This window comes from Setaria italica, chromosome III (assembly GCF_000263155.2).
Source record: "Setaria italica strain Yugu1 chromosome III, Setaria_italica_v2.0, whole genome shotgun sequence".
NCBI classification, from domain to species: Eukaryota; Viridiplantae; Streptophyta; class Magnoliopsida; order Poales; family Poaceae; genus Setaria; species Setaria italica.
The window spans coordinates 28,829,533-28,849,032 of NC_028452.1; the positions used below are offsets into that span (position 1 = coordinate 28,829,533).

Genomic DNA, 19,500 nt, shown 5'->3' on the forward strand with positions numbered 1-19,500 from the left:
GTTGAATATAATTGAATCATGCCCCATTTTTAAAATTGTTTGAATTTATTGAATAACATCATATTTGAATATATTTTTAACAAAAAACACGAAAATATATCCCACATGCCACAAGCCTAACTTTGGGACTTATTCCTTCTCATCTTTTAGCATTGGCCGTAAATTGAACACCATTTCTTCTCATCTTTTAGCATCGACTATGAATTGATATCGTCGTGCTTCCCCACACTGGAACCGGAATTGCCAAAGTTCCTTAGGCGCGTACACGCTCAGGTCCAACGCCTTTTCTGCAGCTGAAGCCTCGCGAAATGAAATTGGCCCTTTGGGCCTTTCTGCCCGTGCATATAATAGAAATAGAACAACTTGGACATTTTTTAAAGAACATTATCTTGTTACAGGGTCATTCTAACTTGCCTGTAGGTTTCAACTTACAGTACAAAGTACCTTCAGCAGCAGAAGCTTTGACGCTGACAAGATAATGACATTTCAGGAAAATCAGCATAGACGAACATCAAATTGCACGGAATTATTCCAAGAGATAACAGGTAAGCACGCAACCACTAGGAAAAAAAATGGTTTGAAAGCTTGTATTAATCCATAGAGTAATGAACATCGGACAAAAGGCAGCATATAACTTGCATGTGCCGTGAAAAGACAACCTCAGCCTGAAATCAAGAAAAAAGAGCCAGCCAGGCAAGCCAGAATCTTCAGCAGAGTTCATGTAATAAGCCAACCGATGGATTCTATTAAAGGTTAAAATGATATTAAGGCATTACATTTTCACGTTCCACCCTTGAGTTTCACCTGACAAACATAGAAGAACACAAACCTTAAACCAAAGTGGTATTCTCCCACGAAGGCTTACCAAACCAGCAAACAACCCATCCCAAAATGCTCACATTTGGCAATGGGGCTTCCCTCTATTGTTGGCCATGTATATGGACACGTCACTGCAGCAGTAAAATGATTTCTACTTCCTTCCATTGCTAGAAAAGAGTTTCTGCCCCCCACCATTCTTCCAAGCACCTCGAACAGGCAACCCCATCTGTGGGCCTTGTGATTCCCTTTCAGGTCGTTCAGGACTCGCGCTAGGACGACTTAAATCAAGTGTGGCTAATGAGTTGTCACCTAAACGAGCTCTCAGGAACTTTGATGTCTTCTTTGGTTGCTTACTGCTACAGTTGCCTCCTCCCTTGCCAGCATTATCTTTGGCACCAGAAGCTTTTGAATTGAAACCAGTGTCACTGTCTAGACTAGATGAGGATCCAGCTGATAGTTGGACCCCCTTAGAAGGTCGATACCCATCCTTTGACAGCACCTCAGCCTCTCCTTCCTGAGCCTGGTGGTTTGATTGAAGCCTTCTTACAGTGTCCAGAAAGTTATCTGCTAGTGCATCTTTCACATCCTTAGCAGCACTGCTTTCTGTAACAGGAGCTTTTCCCTTCCCCTTCTTTTTACGACTGGCCTCGTGTGAGGTAGTTCCACCTCCGCCATTTTCTTGAAGGCTTTTAAATCGTATGTTTGTATAATATGCATCAGCGAGTTCCCTCTGCTTTTGAGGATCAGGTAATAGCCTAGCCATTTCAGGAACAAGGTGCGAGAGTCCAAACTGTTCGACATATGAAAGATACTCTGAAGTATCTATGATACCTTGACGGTATTCACCAGCAATCTCTTTGAATGCAGAGTACCTGTCTTCATCCATTCCCAGAGCAGAACGCATTCTTTCAACCAGAGATTTGTTTGCAGCACGGACATCCTCTGCAACAGGCAAAGCTTGGCTACCTTGAGGCGGTTCTTGACTTCTATTGCTACCATAAGCTGTACTTGATGACGCTTGGCCAGAGGAGCCACCAGACACAAGATTAGGAGTAGAAACAGAGTGCTTCATCTTGTTTGGAGCAACAGGATTCCACGCCGAATTACTGAAGACAGCTGGCATGAACCCATTTTCTCTTGTTTGAGTTCCAATTCGAAGCTGAGAAGATCCAGACAGGAGTAGCCCCTGATCAGGTGTAGGCCATGTCTGGGTGGAACTAGGGAGCAATTCAGGATTCTCAGAGGGACGAGGCCGAGCAGTATTAAGTACCTTCACAGGGCCCTTGCTACGTTGTTGAAGCCTTGCTGCAAGTGTGCTCCTGGCTAGACTCTGTAGCCCCTGTTGTGCTGAAGCAGGAGCCCTGTTGTTACTAGACCCAGGCAAAGGAGGAAATAATGACTCATCCCCAAGCCTTGCAGTGCCCCTTGCACTCTGATTGAGGGCCAGGGCATATCTGGATTGCTGCTCTGATAACGAAGGAAATGAGGTTTCATCAGGAACAGAGTCAACTCTAGTGTCAGGAATATCTGGGTCTGAAAGAGGTGGAAAGGACAACTGTTCGAGTGCTCGTCCAGTCCTTGAACTAACTTCTGCTCCCGCAGAACTAGAACCAACACTTAATGACTGTAAAAACCCTGAAACATTATCAACACGGCCCACATGACCATCATCGGCAGTTGCACGGCCATTCTGCGCAGATGATGAGATATGACTCTCAGTTCCATCATGGTGAGCATTACGCCCCCTACCTCTGCCACGCCGTTGGTCTTGCTCATTTCTGCGATATATAAAACTGGTAGGTATCTGAAAAAGACAAATTAGAAAACTTAGCCCAACCAAATAAAGTATCAATATTGTACTGAATCTTTTACTTAATATATAAGACAGATACATGGATAGGGAAACGACAAAAGGAAAGAAAAATACTAGAAGCAGATTCACACCTGAAGTGCAGCATTCCTCTGAGCACGAGACATCCGCCCACCGTGCTCCATTGCATTATGTCTCTGTTGAAATACACTACTCACTCAGCAAGAACCAAAAAAACACTTGGAACATGTAGTTGATGAAACGATAAATATTAGCAAATCAATAACTTGTACAACTTGCCTTGAGCTCCGCTTCACTCGGGAAGACAACAAACTTCTTTGCCAAACATGCTTCATCTTCACAGAGGAAATGATCTTTCCAAAAATGCAGCTAAATTGAATTGAAAGAGAATATGTGAGAATGAAGTTATGATCACTTTCCAAAGGGATTGATAGCACCGCTAGGCAACAAAGCAAAAACTGTAATGCAATGTGCCTGAGTCAGGGAACATATTTATAGAAGTAAGTTTGCTACATAGACATCGGACAATAGATATATGCCTAAAAACATCACTTTGATACAACATACCTCAAGGTCATCATAGTTCCGAAAATAGTCATACTGCGCAGGATGCTGCCTGTAAACAATCACAAAGTCAACACATGAAGTAAACTGTTGGCTAAGCTAAGCTAAGGACGAAGGTTGCAGTATACCGTTGGCATATGTGGCAAGAATAGTGTTCTCTGGACATGTGTGTGTAAAGCTCATTATCTCCATAAAATGAAGTTTTGCAGAACTGGCACACCGGATGCCCAGCAAACCCACTACGCTCTACCTCAGAGCCATCCACTTCAGAGTCACCAGTTTTCATATGCTGAGTTAACTGAGACCTTAAATAAAGCTTCTGCTCACAAATGAACACCTACAAAACAGTGAAACACACACGAAATATTTCAATAACAATAATTTCTATGAAAATTATCATTTTATATTTGAAAATTTATTGCAGAGATCACACGGTCAAATTTAGATTACAATCATAAATCCAATCCAAAGTTATAAGATTTAGACCACAGGACAATAATGCCTAACAAATATCTTTAGTGAACACTCATATGACAGTGAATAAAAAGCAACAGAAAATGTATGCAGGTGCAAGAACATGCACACATGACAAGGCAACAGAGATGTTTAACAGTATAATTGCATCTGCATAAGGGGGGTAGATAAACAAGATAATGAAAGATTAAAGATTGAGCAATACAGCATTCTATAGTTTCTTGACCCAAGACTCACATAAGCAATGGATAGCACAATGTCAACCATGTTAATTGTAAAGAATAAAAAGGTTTGATGACATAAGAAATCTGATAGAAAATAGGTTCTTCATTTTGACTGTCTCCAGTTGGTTGAGATGTCAGAAAAAGATATCCTCGAATGAATACACAAAGTACAGCATTAATATAAACAAAATTAGTCCAGCTCATTACACAAAGCAACAAAACTGTGTAAGGAATCAATATTTTCCAATTCAAAATATATCTGCAATTCCTAACACCCAACAATATGCAAGTTAGTTTGAGAAGTATTTCACCTTCCGCCCCTCCAAGCAAAGATTGCACATGTGCAACCTGTGCACATGGAACAAATGTCCCTTTAGTTGATCGATGCTCCTGAACTTACTTTTGCGCTTTGCTTGAGCAGCAAGAGCAACCTGATCCTCTGCATTGTCACAAACACTACAAGAAAGCCGACACATTGCCCGTATCATCTTGTAGTGGTCCACGTCATCAAAGTATGCCTGCGTATCCTCATGGTACCAGAAATCCCCTGTCTTGCCCTCATTTACTCCAGCGGGAAACAGAGAGAAATCATTGACCACTCTCGTGTATTCACCCAAGGCCTGTCAAATTGGAAGACAAAAGATAATTATATTCACAACATATGAAATCTTATTGTTTTCTTTAAAGGAAAATATCAGTTTCAAAACAGTATTTGGACCTTTTTATGTGATTATTGAACATACAGTTTCCTATGATTCACATTGTGCAAAATGCTGGATATACACATTTATCACATAAATTTCTTGTTGGTCACATTTGATTTCCACATTTTACAAGGTGCAGTACAGGATTAATTTCAAGCAAATGCAAAAGTTGACAGAAGCATCAATCAGCCATAATAATGTTGGAAACATTATGTCTTAACAATGCAGAACACATGAACCAAGTAAAAAATTAACTTCAGTAGAGCAGAATGGTCCGATATGATTCTAGCCGAATTTACAAAATGAAACTAGGAAACACATCTACATCTCACTAACAACAAATTCATCAAATTAGAAGTACACACAAAAAAACAAAAAAGATATTTCATCTGTTCATTATATGAACAAGTACATATGAATCAGAAAGAACTGTTGTTAACTCACAGAAAATACAATAATTCATAAAACTCACAACAGAAATAGTTTACAACTCATAGATAGTATTATAAACCCTAAGCAAGGCATTCTGCGCGTACAGGTGTAAAAGAAAAGTCATAGAATTCAGCATTGGCACCCTCAAAACCAAACACCTCCACACAAAATCCTAAACAATTTAATTGCCTGGCTTACCAATCATCTGATAAACAAAAACTACAGTGCTAAACTGATGATGTTTGTATCCTTCTCAGTGAGCAGTGACACTAAGACCGGTTCGAAGCCCCTACTATCCAGGCACCAAATCATTTGAAAACCTAAGCTGACCACATCAGGCTACAAGCACCAATAGCCTCGTATATTTTGGGCAATTGCCTAAACTAATCCATGATGCCAATAGCGGAACAGGACCCTTAGACATCTAGTTCCACAAGCAAGGACAAATCTGGCAACCCAACCGAAACCCTAGACGACCCCAAGATCCAGCGGCGCAACCACACCACAGATCAGGAACTGGTCAGGCCCGGGGAGAGCAAACCCTAGAGGGACAAACCTTGGTGACGAAGACGGAGGGGCAGACGGTCTTGCAGATGCAGCACTTCTTGTCGTCCATAACGAAGCGGAGGCGGACGACGCAGGTGGAGCACACATCCCGGTGCCCGCACGGCCCGTAGGCCACCCACTCCAGCGTTTCCGCGCACACCGCACAGGTGTCGTCCATGGTCGGCGGGGCAGCGGAGATCGGTCCCGGCGGCGGCGGGGAAGAGAAAGAGAGTGTTAGGGCGCGTAGGGATGGGGGCAGCCGGGCAGGCGAGAAGGTTCGAGAGGGCGAGGGGGCGGCGGTTTGGTTTCTTCTTTTTCTTTTTCTTTTTCCTTTTTTCCCCCCTTCCCTCGCTCGCCGCGCTTGGAGTTCCGCTTTGTGCACTGGGAACAACTCGCAACCCGGTTGCCTTGGCCTGGGTGGCCTTAATCGTGCAAAAAATTGAAAGCCCCGAAGGTCAAATTTGGGGATGCTTCTTGGGCTCTTCTAATACCTTGACAACCAAGTTTTTGTACTAGGCTCATTTAAAAAGGAAAAAAAGTAGGTTGCTGCTATGTAGAAGCTACATACTCCACTGACTTTTTTATTAATTTAGTTGACGTCATGTTTTTTATTCAAAGACCAGCTTCAATGACCAAACTACTACCCTCGTTATTCGTTAAATATGCATCCAGCTATCATTTTATTTCTAGCAACCCTACTCCGGAAACAGTCGATATGCCGAGTGTTAAAAATCTTTGCCGAGTACTTTTTATCAGGCACTCGGCAAACATAATACACTCGGCAAATATCCTAGTTGACGAGTATCAAAGAGAAAACACTCGGCAAACATCCAGACGACACTCGGCAAAGATTTGACACTCGATAACTCTCGAGCACGTGGCTGGCACATACGCCGTCCGTCAGGATAGCATGCCAGCCGTTAGAACTTTGTCGAGTGTCCGTTATCAACACTCGGCAAACTAATAGGTTGCCGAGTGTTTTCCCTCGACACTCGGCAAAAGTACTATTTTGCTGAGTGTTTTCCCACGACACTTGGCAAAATAGTACTTTGCCGAGTGTTTTCCCACTACACTCGGCAAAGTACTATTTTACCGAGTGTTTTCCCACCACACTCGGCAAAGTCAACAGTTTGCCGAGTGTTTTTGGAGGCACTCGGCAAAGACAAAACTTTTTTCTTCACCTCTGCCCTCCACACTTTTTCTACTCCCCACATACGACATTTGGTACTGCATGTAAAAAGTTGGTCTATTTCTTAGTCTATTTGCTATTTTTAATGAATTGATTTCATTTAGAGGAATTTGTTGATTTAAGTCAAATTTTAACTGCAAGTGATTGAAATAATGGAATAAAATCAGTGGAAAAATCGTAGTCATGTTATTGAATCTGGATTGAGGTCTCATCCAGGAAATGAAAAGAAACTTTGAACATTTTTTTTCAGAAAACACGACCGAATGGTTTATAAATTCTAAAAAAAGCAAAAAAATCACAAGATTTGTCAAGATGTTATGATATCATACTGGAGGCTGTGGTAAAAAATTGAGAAGGTTTCGCACAATTTCCGACGTATGATGCTTACAAACCAAAACATCTCCGGAGAAGATTCGTAGAAGTTAGAAGGATCTGGTAAGATTTGGAGTTCAAGTGACACTTGAATTGGGTTTGACTTCAAAAATTTTTTTATAGGCAACAGACAACATAGATTGTTTCATGTCAAATTTTGGGAATTTTTCGGATCCATTTGATAATTTTTATTTATTAACTGCAATTATAGAATTTTAATAGATATAAATTCAATTTGAGCTATAACTGCATGAAATAATGGAATAATATTAGTAGAAAAATCAAATATGCATTGTTGAGTGAATTTGACAAGGTTTTTTCAAAGTATATCACAAAAAAGGTAGTAAAACACGTTATTGAAGGAGTATACATGAAATATAAGTGTACTTTGCCCGGTGTTTGTACATGACACTGGTCAAAGCTAATAGTTTGCTGAGTGTTTTCTCTCGACACTCGGCAAAGTATGTCTACGGGCCCGCTGACAGGCACGGGTACCGTTTGAAAATTAAAAAAAAATAAACCTTTACTTTGCCGAGTGCCAGATCGCGAGCACTCGGCAAACCCCCTGACTTAAGCCCCGCTGGCCTTCTCACGCGAACCCTCACGCGCCTAAACACTTAGCCGCGCTAGCTGTGCATTTTCCACCGTTGTCGCCGCCCAGTGCCTTTTCTGCTGTCGTCGCCACCCTCCGCCGCCCGCTGCCCCCCGCCCCCCACCCCCGGCACCCCACCCGCCACCCCCGGTGCCCCGCGACCGGTGCCTCCCAAAGCCGGCGCCCTGCCCCCGGCGCGGCTACCCCCGCCAGATGTCCCCTCGCCCCTCTCGGTCGACGCCCCTCATCCCTCCCGGTAATTCTTCAATCTTTGTTGTTCAAGTTAGAAAATAGAAATTAGAAATTAGAAAAGGATAGAGAGGTGGTAGGATGAATTAGAAATTAGAAAAGAAATTAGAAATTAGAAAAGGATAGAAAAGGATTTTTTAGGTGGTAGGACTTTTTTTTAGAAATTAGAAAAGGATGTTTGACTTGGCAATCTAAGGTATAAGAGTTGTATGTGGTTGTCGGCCATCGTGCCGTTTCGTTGCTGTGGATGTGGTTGTCGGCCATCGTGCTGTTTTATTTTATGTAGGTTATGGAAACCTCCCCGTGCAGGGAAGGTGCTATCAAAATTTTGACTTGACAGTACTATGTTCCTTTTTTTGCAGGAGAGGCTACGTTACCGTCGTCGAGTCATCACTTCGCAGGATAGCAAGGTGAGGCATCCTACACCTCTCTTTCCGTATGATGTTCGTATATCACGTAACCTAGTTAGGCGTCTCTTGTTCGAAAGAGATACGGTTGGAAATATGCAAATCTTTGCATATCTATAACCATATCTATTTCGAATTGTCCACATTGTTTGGACAGCCCGAGGATGTGTAGGTGGGTTTAGTTTCCAGGGTCTACTCTGATCCGAGATAGAGTTTCGGTAGCACCTCCCTATTGTTCTTCGGATACACAATCTCCCTTCCAGGACGTGTATTTGGAGAACAGCAGGGAGGTGCTGCTGAAATTCTATCTCGGGTCGAAGTAGACCATGAAAACTAAACCCACCTACACATCCTCGGGTGGGATTAGGACCTATCTTCACCTAATAGACAGTATAGGAATGTGTAGATGCAACATGATTTTTTATATTACTCGTTGATATGCTAGAGGATGGAGGATCGTCAGTGGATGTACACGGGCCACTCTAGTTATAATTCGTTGACCGATGAATGGATTAACAAGACCGATGCTTTCTTGGAATGGGCGTTTCCAAGGGTTAAAGGAGCTAGATCCACTTGGTGTCCGTGTAGCAAATGTGGAAACATGCATCGGCAAACCAAGCTGGACATGGGTAAACATCTTATTAAGAACGGATTTACGTCAGACTATACCAGGTGGATCTACCATGGTGAAGCCGCTCCTGGGAGAGACGAGGTCATCAGACAACGCATCGAGGAATATGATGATGATGGCGTGGTGGGAGACATGTTAGATGACTATCATGAAGCACGTAGGGAGGAGGAGCTAGAGGCTACCGCAAAGGCGTATTACGACATGTTGTCTGCGGTACAGCAACCCCTTCACGGGCATACCAAGGTTTCTCAACTGGATGCCATCGCACGTCTAATGGCCATGAAGTCCCAGTTTAGCTTGAGTCGAGACGCCTTCGATATTATGCTAATAGTTTTTTCGGAGCCTGCTCCCGGAGGGTCAAATCTTGCCACAGAGCATGTATGAGGCACAGAAACTCCTTCGTGCACTTAAGATGCCATACGAGCATATACATGCTTGCCCGAAGGGATGCATCTTATTTAGAAAAGAGTATGCAAGAGCAAAGTACTGTGTGAAGTGCAAATCATCTAGGTTCCTGAAGGTAGACTCTGGTGATGGTCAGAAGAAGCAGCTCGCAATCCCCGTGAAGATCCTACGGTACCTTTCTTTCATACCGAGGATCCAACGGCTTTACTTGACTGAAGAATCTGTGAAACAGATAACATGGCACAAAAACGTACGTCGATACAATGCTGAGAAGCTGGTACACCCATCCAATGGTGAAGCCTGGACAAGGTTTGATGCGATTTATTGTGAGAAAGCTCTAGAGGCTCGTAATGTACGTGTTGCGCTGGCAACAGATGGGTTCAATCCTTATGGAATGGCGGCTACCCCGTACACCTGTTGGCCCATGTTCGTTATCCCCCTCAATCTCCCCCTTGGCGTCCTCTTTCAATGACAGAACATATTTTTGTCGTTGATAATTTCAGAACACTCGGGGAATAATATGAGTGTGTACATGGAGCCTCTGATTGATGATTTGGTCTGTGCTTGGGAGGAAGGGGTATGGACATACGACCGAGCTACAAAGACAAACTTCAAGATGCATGTTTGGTACCAGTACTCCCTGCATGACTTGCCGGCATATGGTATTTTCTGCGGCTGATGTGTTCACGGGAAGTTCCCATGTCCGGTATGCAAGGCTTCTTTGAAGTTCATTTGGTTGATGAAGGGTGGCAAGTATTCTCTGTTCGACAAACATCAATAATTCCTCCCTCCTGACCATCCATTCAGATGAGACATCAAAAACTTTACGAAAGATGTCGTAGTTAACGACCCCACACCATAGATGATGACCTTAGCCGTAGTTCATGCTCAGTTAGACGCTCTCGAGGTCAATAATCAAGAAGGTGGTTTTGTGGGATATGGCGAGCAACATGCCTGGACTTAGAAGTCATGCTTGTGGAAACTCCCCTATTTTGATAACCTTCTTCCACATAACATTGATATAATGCACACTGAAAAGAATATCATCGAGATAATTTTTGGTACAATCATGGACATTCCTGACAAGACAAAGGATAACGTTAAGGCTAGAGTGGATCAAGCAAGGTTATGCAACAGACCAAAGCTAAACATGGCGCCTCCCAGAGCCGGCAAAATCGTGGAGAAAGCCTAAGGCCGATTTCGTCCTGACGAGGGCCCAAAGGAGAGAGGTACTAGAATGGTTCCAAATGTTAATGTTCCCTGATGGGTATGTAGAGAATCTGAAGAGGGGAGTGAACTTAGCTACTATGCGAATCAACAGGCTCAAAAGTCATGATTACCACATATGGCTTGAGCGCCTACTTCCAGTTATGGTTCGAGGCTATATCCCTGAGCATGTCTAGCAGGTGCTAGCGGAGTTGAGCAATTTCTTCCGCCAGTTTTGTGCCAAGGAGTTATCTCGTACTGTGATCGCAGAAATGGAAAGAATGACGCCTGTGTTGCTTTGTAAGTTGGAGAAGATCTTTCCACTCAGCTTCTTCAATCCGATGAAGCATATGATTCCGCACCTCCCGTATGAAGCACGAATAGGGGGGGCCTGTGCAGGGCCGTTGGTGCTATTCAATTGAGAGATGTCAAAAGGTTCTTCGAACTAAATGTAAAAATAAATGCAAAATTGAAACATCCATTGCAGAGACATACATTCTGGGGGAGGTGTCAAAGTTCACAACAAAATACTATGCTGACAACCTTCCTAGCGTGCATAATCCACCCCCTCGTTACAATGCCAGTGAAGCTGAATCGAGCCTTTGCATTTTCCGAGGGCAATTTGAAACTGCAAGTGGTGCGATCCAGAAGACCTTGAATCATGAAGAGTGGTGCACTATCATGCTGTATGTGTTGACCAACCTATCCAAGGTGGAGCCGTACATGCTGTAAGTTCTCAACAAACTTGTTCTCAAGTAGTCACTATTTTGTGTCCAACTCGCATGTTTCTCGTTGGTACAAGGAATTCCATCGTCAATTCTGGCGTAAATCAAGGGAACCTACCCCGCACGAAGCTGAGACTCTTCTCAGAGAGGGTGCAGGAAATTGAATGCCTAATTTCATTTCTTGGTTCAAACAAAAGGTACAGTCCAATTTAGCTCATACTTAGTTTGATATTACAAGTTGCTCGTACATGCGAATAATATAACCAACCACCCTGCTTGAACTTGCAGGGCCAAACCGATGCGTCTATGAATGTCGAGTTGAGACAGATTGCCGATGGCTGTGACTATAGGGTGAGATCATTTACCGGTTATGACGTCAATGGATATCGCTTTCACATAACAAGCCACGAGCGGAGTCGACCCAATCGAAAAACCACAAATACCGGAGTTTTTACGCTAGACTTTGATGGGGTCGAGTACTATGGAAGAATTGAAGAAATATACGAACTAACTTTTCATGGTTGCAAAGTTCTTAATCCAGTCATATTCAAATGCCATTGGTTTGATCCATCAGTTGTGAGACGGGCCCCTAATCTTGGGCTAGTCAAAATTCAGCAATCATCCGTCTTACCAGGAGACGATGTCTATATTGTGGCTCAACAGGCCACGCAAGTTTATTATTTGTCATACCCGTGCTAAACCGACGACCGTCTTAAGGGTTGGGATGTTGTGTACAAGGTATCACCACACGGTAAACTACCTGTACCAAACAATGAAGATTACAACATTGACCCCAACACATATGCCGAAGGGTTCTTCGAAGAAGATGGGCTCGAAGGGAGTTTTGAGATAGACTTAACCAAAGCGATCGGAATGGAAGTAGACAATGAAAGGGTTGCTGACGAGGACGCTAGAGACGAGGTTCAAAATATGAAGGAGTTAGAATTACTTCAGCGATTACAATTAGGAGAGGACAGTGATGACGACATTCCTCCTTCGGAGCACGGGCATGATTATATCGACACGCGTGATAGTGATGATGAGATTTATGATCCAGCTAATCCCGATCATGACGATTATTTCTAATACATGTATGAACTGTACTAATTTATTTATTATTTGTCATACCATGTTATTTTTGAAGTATGTTTAGTTTATTTTGCATATCTTTCTAGGTATGTTTTGTTTATCTGTGCTGATTGATTTACTCTTTTTAATTGCAGGTGATTGAACTATGGTGGGCGGTACAAGGAAGATCATAGCGCTTTACGAAAAATTCAAAGCTGCAGCTTCAAGGTTAGGTACAGGGTCAGACGCATCGAGGGGTCGAGGGAGGCATCGAGGCAGGAGTGAGGCACTGGTCGAGGAAACGGAGGAGGCACAGGTCCAGGGTAGAGGCAGGGGTCGAGGGAAGGGTAAAGGGGTGAGGTCCCCATCACCTGTACCTTCCCCCCGTCGTCTGAGGAGGAGGAGGTACCTTCTGTGCACACCTCTAGTGATGAGGTGGAGGTACAGGAGGAGTAGGAGCAGGAGCAGGAGAGAGAGGAGGGGGAGGAGGCAAGGGATTCACAGTCCAAGATCTTGTTGCGAGGTTCCTCGTCCCTCCCGAGGCGACTGATACCTCTTCATAGATGCCCGCTAATTCAACCCACTTGAGCAAAGTAAGTTACTTTAGATATTCTCAATAATTTTGATATGTTGAAAATTACAATGGAAACTAATAATTTATATTAATCACTTGTGCAGGAGTTAGATTAAACTTAGTGGGGGTGGCCACAACCGCAAGGTCAACAACATCCTTGGCCTTTTGTGCAGGCTACACTTCCTTGGCTTGGTGGTGTTCGCCGGACAGGAGGAGCCGGCCTACACATGGGACCACTACGTCGTTGCCGCTGACGTTGCTAATCGTGACAACAGGAGATTCGCCAACAAGGCGGAGCGGGTGAAGGCCGAGTTGTGGGTAAGTATTCCTCGCACTACATTGCTTAATACATCACCTTCGCTAGACATTCTTGAAATAATAACTGTATACATCACGTCTATATGCAGGACTTCTACAGATGTCAGGAGGGATTCAAGGCCAGGGCGGCCTCCATCTCTGAACAAGCCGCCAAGAAGCTCGTGAAGGACATGCACTACGAGGCGCACGTCCAAGTCATCATCGACTTCTATGCTGAGTTCAGAAGGATGAAGGTCAAAAAAGAAGAGGCAAGGACAATGAACCTAACTAAGGAAGAATTCATGACGGTAAATATAGAACATTAATACTTACTTTTTCTGAGATTAATTATGCTTAATTTATTTTTTTATATATCACACACTTGATGATGTAGGTGCCTCCATGGTGGTGCCAAGCGCATACCCGGTGCTGGGAAAAAATGGTGGACATGTGGTTGAAGCCCGGGTGGTTGAAGCACCACCTTGCTTGCCGGGAGCAGCGTTTGCTGATGCCATGTGCATCACACCATCAAGGCAGCCTGAGGCTTGATGAATACAGGGGAAAATGGGTATGCAAATTCATTTCTTTATTCTAAGGCTCAATTCTGCATAATTTCTAATCATTTTGGATTTTTGCCGCAGACGTCGTCACATGATGGCCAGGATTGCTCCCGTTTCAAGGCATGGTGTGGCGGATCCACTTCGGATCTACTTGGTTAAACATGATTTAGCCACGTGATACGCGACGCTCATGCCTAAGCCGAGTAAACATGAAGTGCCGTCGGATTTCCTCTGATTTAACCACTTGAACAGGACCGTTTTAGCAGACCCACACGAAGGTGAGTGGTTCCAGAGAGTACAACAAGTCCACCGAGTTAACAAATTAACCACTTAGTTTGATTATGAAGTAAACATCAGAGTGTTACAGGGTTTTCAGAAAGACAACAAAAGGTAAAACCACTAGTGGAAGCAACGTCGGGGTCGGACATCCCTGGTAAGGCCAGCCGGGACATCACTGATCCCTCTCCTCGCCGTCCGAGGAGGGATCCCACTCGACCGTCCAACCCGGAGGGAGCTGGGGCGGCCAAGTGCCAGCGGGAGAAGGGTCGGGAATAGCAACTTCACCTGAAAAACAGGGGGCACAACAAGGCTGAGCTACTAAGCTCAACAAGACTTAACCGACAGGAGTAAAACTACTCCACACTTCTAGACATGCAGGACTTTTTGGCTGAGGGGTTTGTTTGCCAAAGCACTAAGTAAAAACCCTATTTTCAAGTTTTTAGCTCCGGTTCTAGGTTCATTAACCGGTCTAGGTTTTGCAACCTATTCTAAGCAATCATAGAACCAAAACAAGGTATGTAGATATCAACCAAACCATGTCATCATCAGATTCCTCATTTACTCAGGGTGACATAGCGATCAAGCAGTCTCAAACTGTGAGAGGCAGACGAATCGATTCGAGTTCTTTAACCATGCATGGTGAACCTAACCTCACGACATCCACGCACCCGGAGGTCGCTTCCTGTGTCGGCCTTCCCCATCAATCCCCTAACCCGTGTCGGGCCTATTTCCTTTGGTGCAAGGTTCCACCGACCCGGCCTCTGCCGTTCTGTGACCACGCTTGCCACCACGTGCGACAACCAGCAGGGGAAACTCCGTTCCAAGAACAATGGGGCGACCGCTCACGTTTAGGTTCAATCCGGTACTAGGCTTCCTCATCCCATACTAAGTATGAGGTTAGTACTTTCAAACACTTGATCACGAACACCACCACTTTTGGGCCTTAGCAATTTTTCATAGACAGACGGGGCAACCATCCGACCACCAAAGAGTTACCCAAACCCTGCCCCGTCCATCGTCCTTATAGTTGTAACAGAAGGGTGAACATGCAACTCCTACAACTCGCGAGTGACAGGGAATCACTTGGCTTTTACCATCTCCTAGTTAAGCAATGCATCTACTCGGTCCAACAGCTAGTGCTCAGATCATGGGGATGACTAAGTCATGCATCTAGGGTTTCAAACAACTCCTACAACTCGCGAGTGACAGGAAATCACTCGGCTTTTACCGTTTCTTAGTTAAGCAAGCAGCTACTCGGTCCAACAGCTAGTGTTCAGATCATGGGAGCTAGGATATGCATCTAGGGTTCCAAACAACTCCTATACGTGAATGCACAAGCATGTTACCGAAGGCATGCACAAGTTTGGTAAAACAACACAGGGTTTTCATGCAACCGGGGCTTGCCTTCGAGCAAGGAGGAAGAGAACTGCTCAACTTCGGGGGCAACTTCGGCTTCTGGGGGCAGGAGCTCAGCTACAGCTTCGTCCTCTGGCGCCGGGTGTAGTTCGTAGAAGCCGTCGGCGAGGCGCAGTTCTACACGAATGCAATGCAAGAGTTAGCATAGACGGTTATTTCAACGGCAACACTTGCAAGTCTGAGCCCAGAAACTTGCGACACAGAGCAGGAGGGAGGGGGAGGTTCAAGGGAGCTGGTGGAGAGCAAGAGGTAAGGGTCGGAAAAGGAACTTATGATCTGATCCTTAAACTAGAGGATGTGGTATACTAGGGATCCTCAGACGCAAGCGCTGAAGGGTTCCTAAGTTTTACACATACACCCTCGGGTTGAAGAAAAAAGATCACAGCCGAGCAATCGGGCGAGGCGGGTAGAGGTCGGCAGAACAGATAGGGTCGAGCGAGACGGAACCGGGGTCGGGTGGATAGGAGGGGTCGGGCAAAGCGGACTGGGGTCGGTAGCTTACCTTCTTCCTACAAGGAAAGCTTGGGGTCGGGAAGAAACAGACTTGGGCGGAGGAACTAAGGCTTTGAACGGCGGCGAGGTCCGGCAGTGCTCCGGCGGCGGCGGTGCTTCTTGTGGATCCCAAGTGAGCTCTTACGCAGCACGGAGGAGCAAGCGGCTGGGTGGCTTGGGGGAAAACGGAGGGGAGCGGAGAGGAGAGTTCCTCAGGAACTTAGTGTGTGGCGCTAGGGGCTTGAGCAGGGAGCAAGAGAAGGGCGGAAGGCAGCAATGGCAGAGGGAACTCCGGCGGGGTTTGCGCATTCCCTTTTATAGCGGCTGGGAAGGGAGAAGGGAAGCGGCGCGGGAGAGAGAAGGGGAGCGGCGCGAAGGCCGGGGAAGAAGTAATGGAGTGCTCTGCCGGGGTGGCGATTGAGCGACGAGGGCGGTGGTGCAGGACTTTGGGGATGACGCCAGCGGTCATCGGGCTCTGGCGTCAGGGCGGCGCAGGAGTGGGTATGCCGGTGGTTGAGATTTGGCGGTGGCGGGCGTCGTCGTGCGGTAGATTTGATGGAAGTGATCGGGTTAACGGCGCTAGAAACGAGGGCGCACAGGTGAGAAGACAGGCAGCCGCGGGCGAGCGCGGAGCAATAGATTGTCGGGTGACTTCTGACAGGGCGGGGAAAGGAGTTGTCACTGCGGTGGTCGGGGTTGGCGAAGGAGGAATCGTCGGGTAGCGAAGACCAGGCGGCGCGACTGTGTTCGAAGTGACAGAAAAGACGGGCGACATCGGGCTCTGCAGCCGGGATCTGGCGATGTGATGATGGGCACGGGCGGCGAGGTGCTGCAGAAAGGGTAGCAGAGGAGCTTCCGCTGCAATTGGGGAAGGGGGCGTGAGAATCCATTCGGTCGCGGGCCAGAGACGAGGCTGAGCAGCGGGCGTCGGAGAAGATGAGCCACACGGCGGGGAGAGTCTGAAGCGGGCATGCAACTCGAGTGCGCCTGTCGCGGAAGATCTGGGGAAAAAGATCTCGCGGGTCCACCGGTCAGATATAACGGACGTTTTGGGAGGACTTAGAAGGATCCGACGGTGGGCTGGGTTTGGCGGGGTCGGAACCGGAGCAAGACGGGGAGGGGTCGGGTCTCAGGGGTCGGGACCGGGCGGAAGGTTGAACTGAACACTTAGGCGCGGAAAACTAGACAGGTGCTCAGGGGCTAGGATTAAGATTACATGGAAGATTTGGGGCCAGTCGTCACACATGGGTTATGTCCAAAAAGGGCAAGGCAACTGCCGACATCGGCTTCAACCCCGAGGACCCGCCTAAGGCGTACAACCATCCCAGCATCCATAGCCGCGTCACCGAGTACACAACAATGACAAGGGAGGTTCACGGGCCAGAGTTCGATCCGAGCTCCCAGGATATTGATGTAGAAATCGTAATGAGGGTGGGAGGAGGCAAGAAGCATGGCCGGTATTGGATTGGCGATAGCGTAATCGACACTACCACTACTCCCACTCTCTACCAGATCCAAGCAAAGAGCACGAACTCAAGCCCCACGATATGGCCACGGCCGACCACTGCACAGTTATAGATGGAAGCTCTCCAGGTTATTTCTGTTTGTTTCATCATTCGTTGATTTTTACGTACCTTTTCCTTTGCAATAAGATATTGGGATGAAATATTGTAGGCCTAAGTTGAAGTAGAATGGAAGCGATGGAAGGACCTAGAGGTGAGGATCGAGGCAGATCGGCAGATAGAAAGGCAGAGGACGGAGTCGATATTCCAGTACATGCAGAGTGTTTTTCAGAGTCTAGGTCAAACTCCACCACCTATGCCACCAAACCTATTCCCTCCACCTCCACCTCCTACAGATACTCCTGTGAGTCACTAGTCAACCTTACAATCAATCTAGAATTAAACTAGAAACTACAGGTACTAGAAACTTACAATACAAAAGTGACTTATGCAATCTCTTTAACTTTGTGCAGAATCAATCGGCGGGATCTAATGCTTTCTCGGAACCATCAGCTTGGTCGCAGTGGCCATCGTTTCCTCCTCAGTGTCTTGTTTGAACGGCTAGTGTCTTAAGCATGTACTACAACCTATACTTGTGGATTACTTGTTTAAACTAGAACCTATAATTGTGAATGTTATTTGTGTGCCTGTGATGCTTGTGATGCAATTTATATGCCTGTGATGCTTCTATGATTGTTATTTGAGAGGGGTCCTTTATACGTAACAAATCTATAGAATAGGGTGAGGTTGGACACTTTGCCTAGTGTTAACACTCGGCAAAGAGGCCAAATTCTGTTATTCTGGGACTACTTTGCCAAGTGTTTTAGCTATAACACTCGGCAAAGGTGCCACAAAATGCTGGCGGTTGGAGCTTCTTTGCCGAGTATCCTTGGACTGACACTCGGCAAAGAGGCCAAACTTTGCCGAGTGTCAAAACAACGACACTCAGCAAAGAGGCCAAACGTTGCTGAGTGTCAAAATTACGACACTCGGCAAAGTATGTAACCTTTGCCAAGTGTCAAGGCGACAGCACTCAGCAAAGTTTTCGTTTGACACTCGGCAAAAACGCCGTCATCGTGACAGTCCGTCAACACCTTTTTGCCGAGGTTTTAACTTTGCCGAGTGTTTTTTGACACTCAGCAAAGACTTTGCCGAGTGCCCGATATTTGACACTCGGCAAAGCTACTGTTTGCTGATGGAAAATTCACCGAGTGCTGGTCGCCGAGTGTTACACTCCGCAAAGCTTTTGTTGAATGTTTTTGGGGCTTCGCCGAGTGCCTGGGGCACTCGGCAAACCTACTGTTTCCCGTAGTGCGCATACGGTACATGGGGTGGAGTTGGGCCAGTACAACACCTAGAGCCACCTCATTGGCTGATTTCACTAGCTAGATCATGCCTTCGTACAACAGTATACTACAATGTGGATATTGTGAGCCAACGCCTAGGGCCACGGCCCTAGTGGTCTTAGGCCTTCCTCTGCCCCTGCAAATATGCATGGGTGTTTGACATAAGAGTGCTTTAGGAAGCAACCGAGCTCTTCGCATTAGGAAGAAGTTCATGCAGCAAGGTCGTTACCTTTGTCCTGTTGCGTCAAGTTGTACGTTAAATCATTCATCTTCCACAACATACTATTATTCACGTGTTGAACCTCTTTTCAATCTCCTTACATAAATGTTTCTTCAAGGTCGTATGTTACACATACATAGATGATTGTATGATCTATCTGTCGTACATACATCTATGAGCCCACCAGAACGTGTGGACAGTCCTAGATATGAGGCTACACATCAAGATGTATCTGACATAAAAAACCATGATGCAGGGCAGTGTAGTCTACATGGAATAGCACGAAGTAGTCAAGGATTAGGAAAATACTCCTTGTAATAAGAGTAGAACTTCTCTAGTCATATCTGACTAATATTCTTGTAAACCAACCGACCTG

At 45.7% G+C, this 19,500-nt stretch overlaps 1 protein-coding gene across 1 annotated transcript; it reads right to left on the bottom strand.

The window, feature by feature from the left end:
• Positions 1-695: 695 nt before the first annotated feature.
• LOC101775779 (E3 ubiquitin-protein ligase hel2) lies at positions 696-5,986 on the bottom strand. The gene is made up of 7 exons (XM_004962431.3): positions 5,605-5,986; positions 4,224-4,532; positions 3,343-3,551; positions 3,218-3,266; positions 2,930-3,019; positions 2,764-2,826; positions 696-2,623 (listed from the first exon to the last, which is right to left on the bottom strand). Exons 1-7 carry the CDS (start codon positions 5,770-5,772, stop codon positions 971-973), a joined length of 2,541 nt encoding a protein of 846 aa, XP_004962488.1. The 5' UTR covers positions 5,773-5,986; the 3' UTR covers positions 696-970.
• Positions 5,987-19,500: the final 13,514 nt, after the last annotated feature.

Bases quoted from the DNA above. Each gene is read 5' to 3' on its own strand.
- LOC101775779 (XM_004962431.3), bottom strand. From the start codon at position 5,772: ATGGACGACACCTGTGCGGTGTGCGCGGAAACGCTGGAGTGGGTGGCC. The intron at 3,552-4,223 runs GTGAAATACTTC...ACTGTTTTGTAG, and splicing joins TTTGCTTGGAGGGGCGGAAG to GTGTTCATTTGTGAGCAGAA. The intron at 2,827-2,929 runs GCAAGTTGTACA...GTATTTCAACAG, and splicing joins CGAGTGAAGCGGAGCTCAAG to AGACATAATGCAATGGAGCA.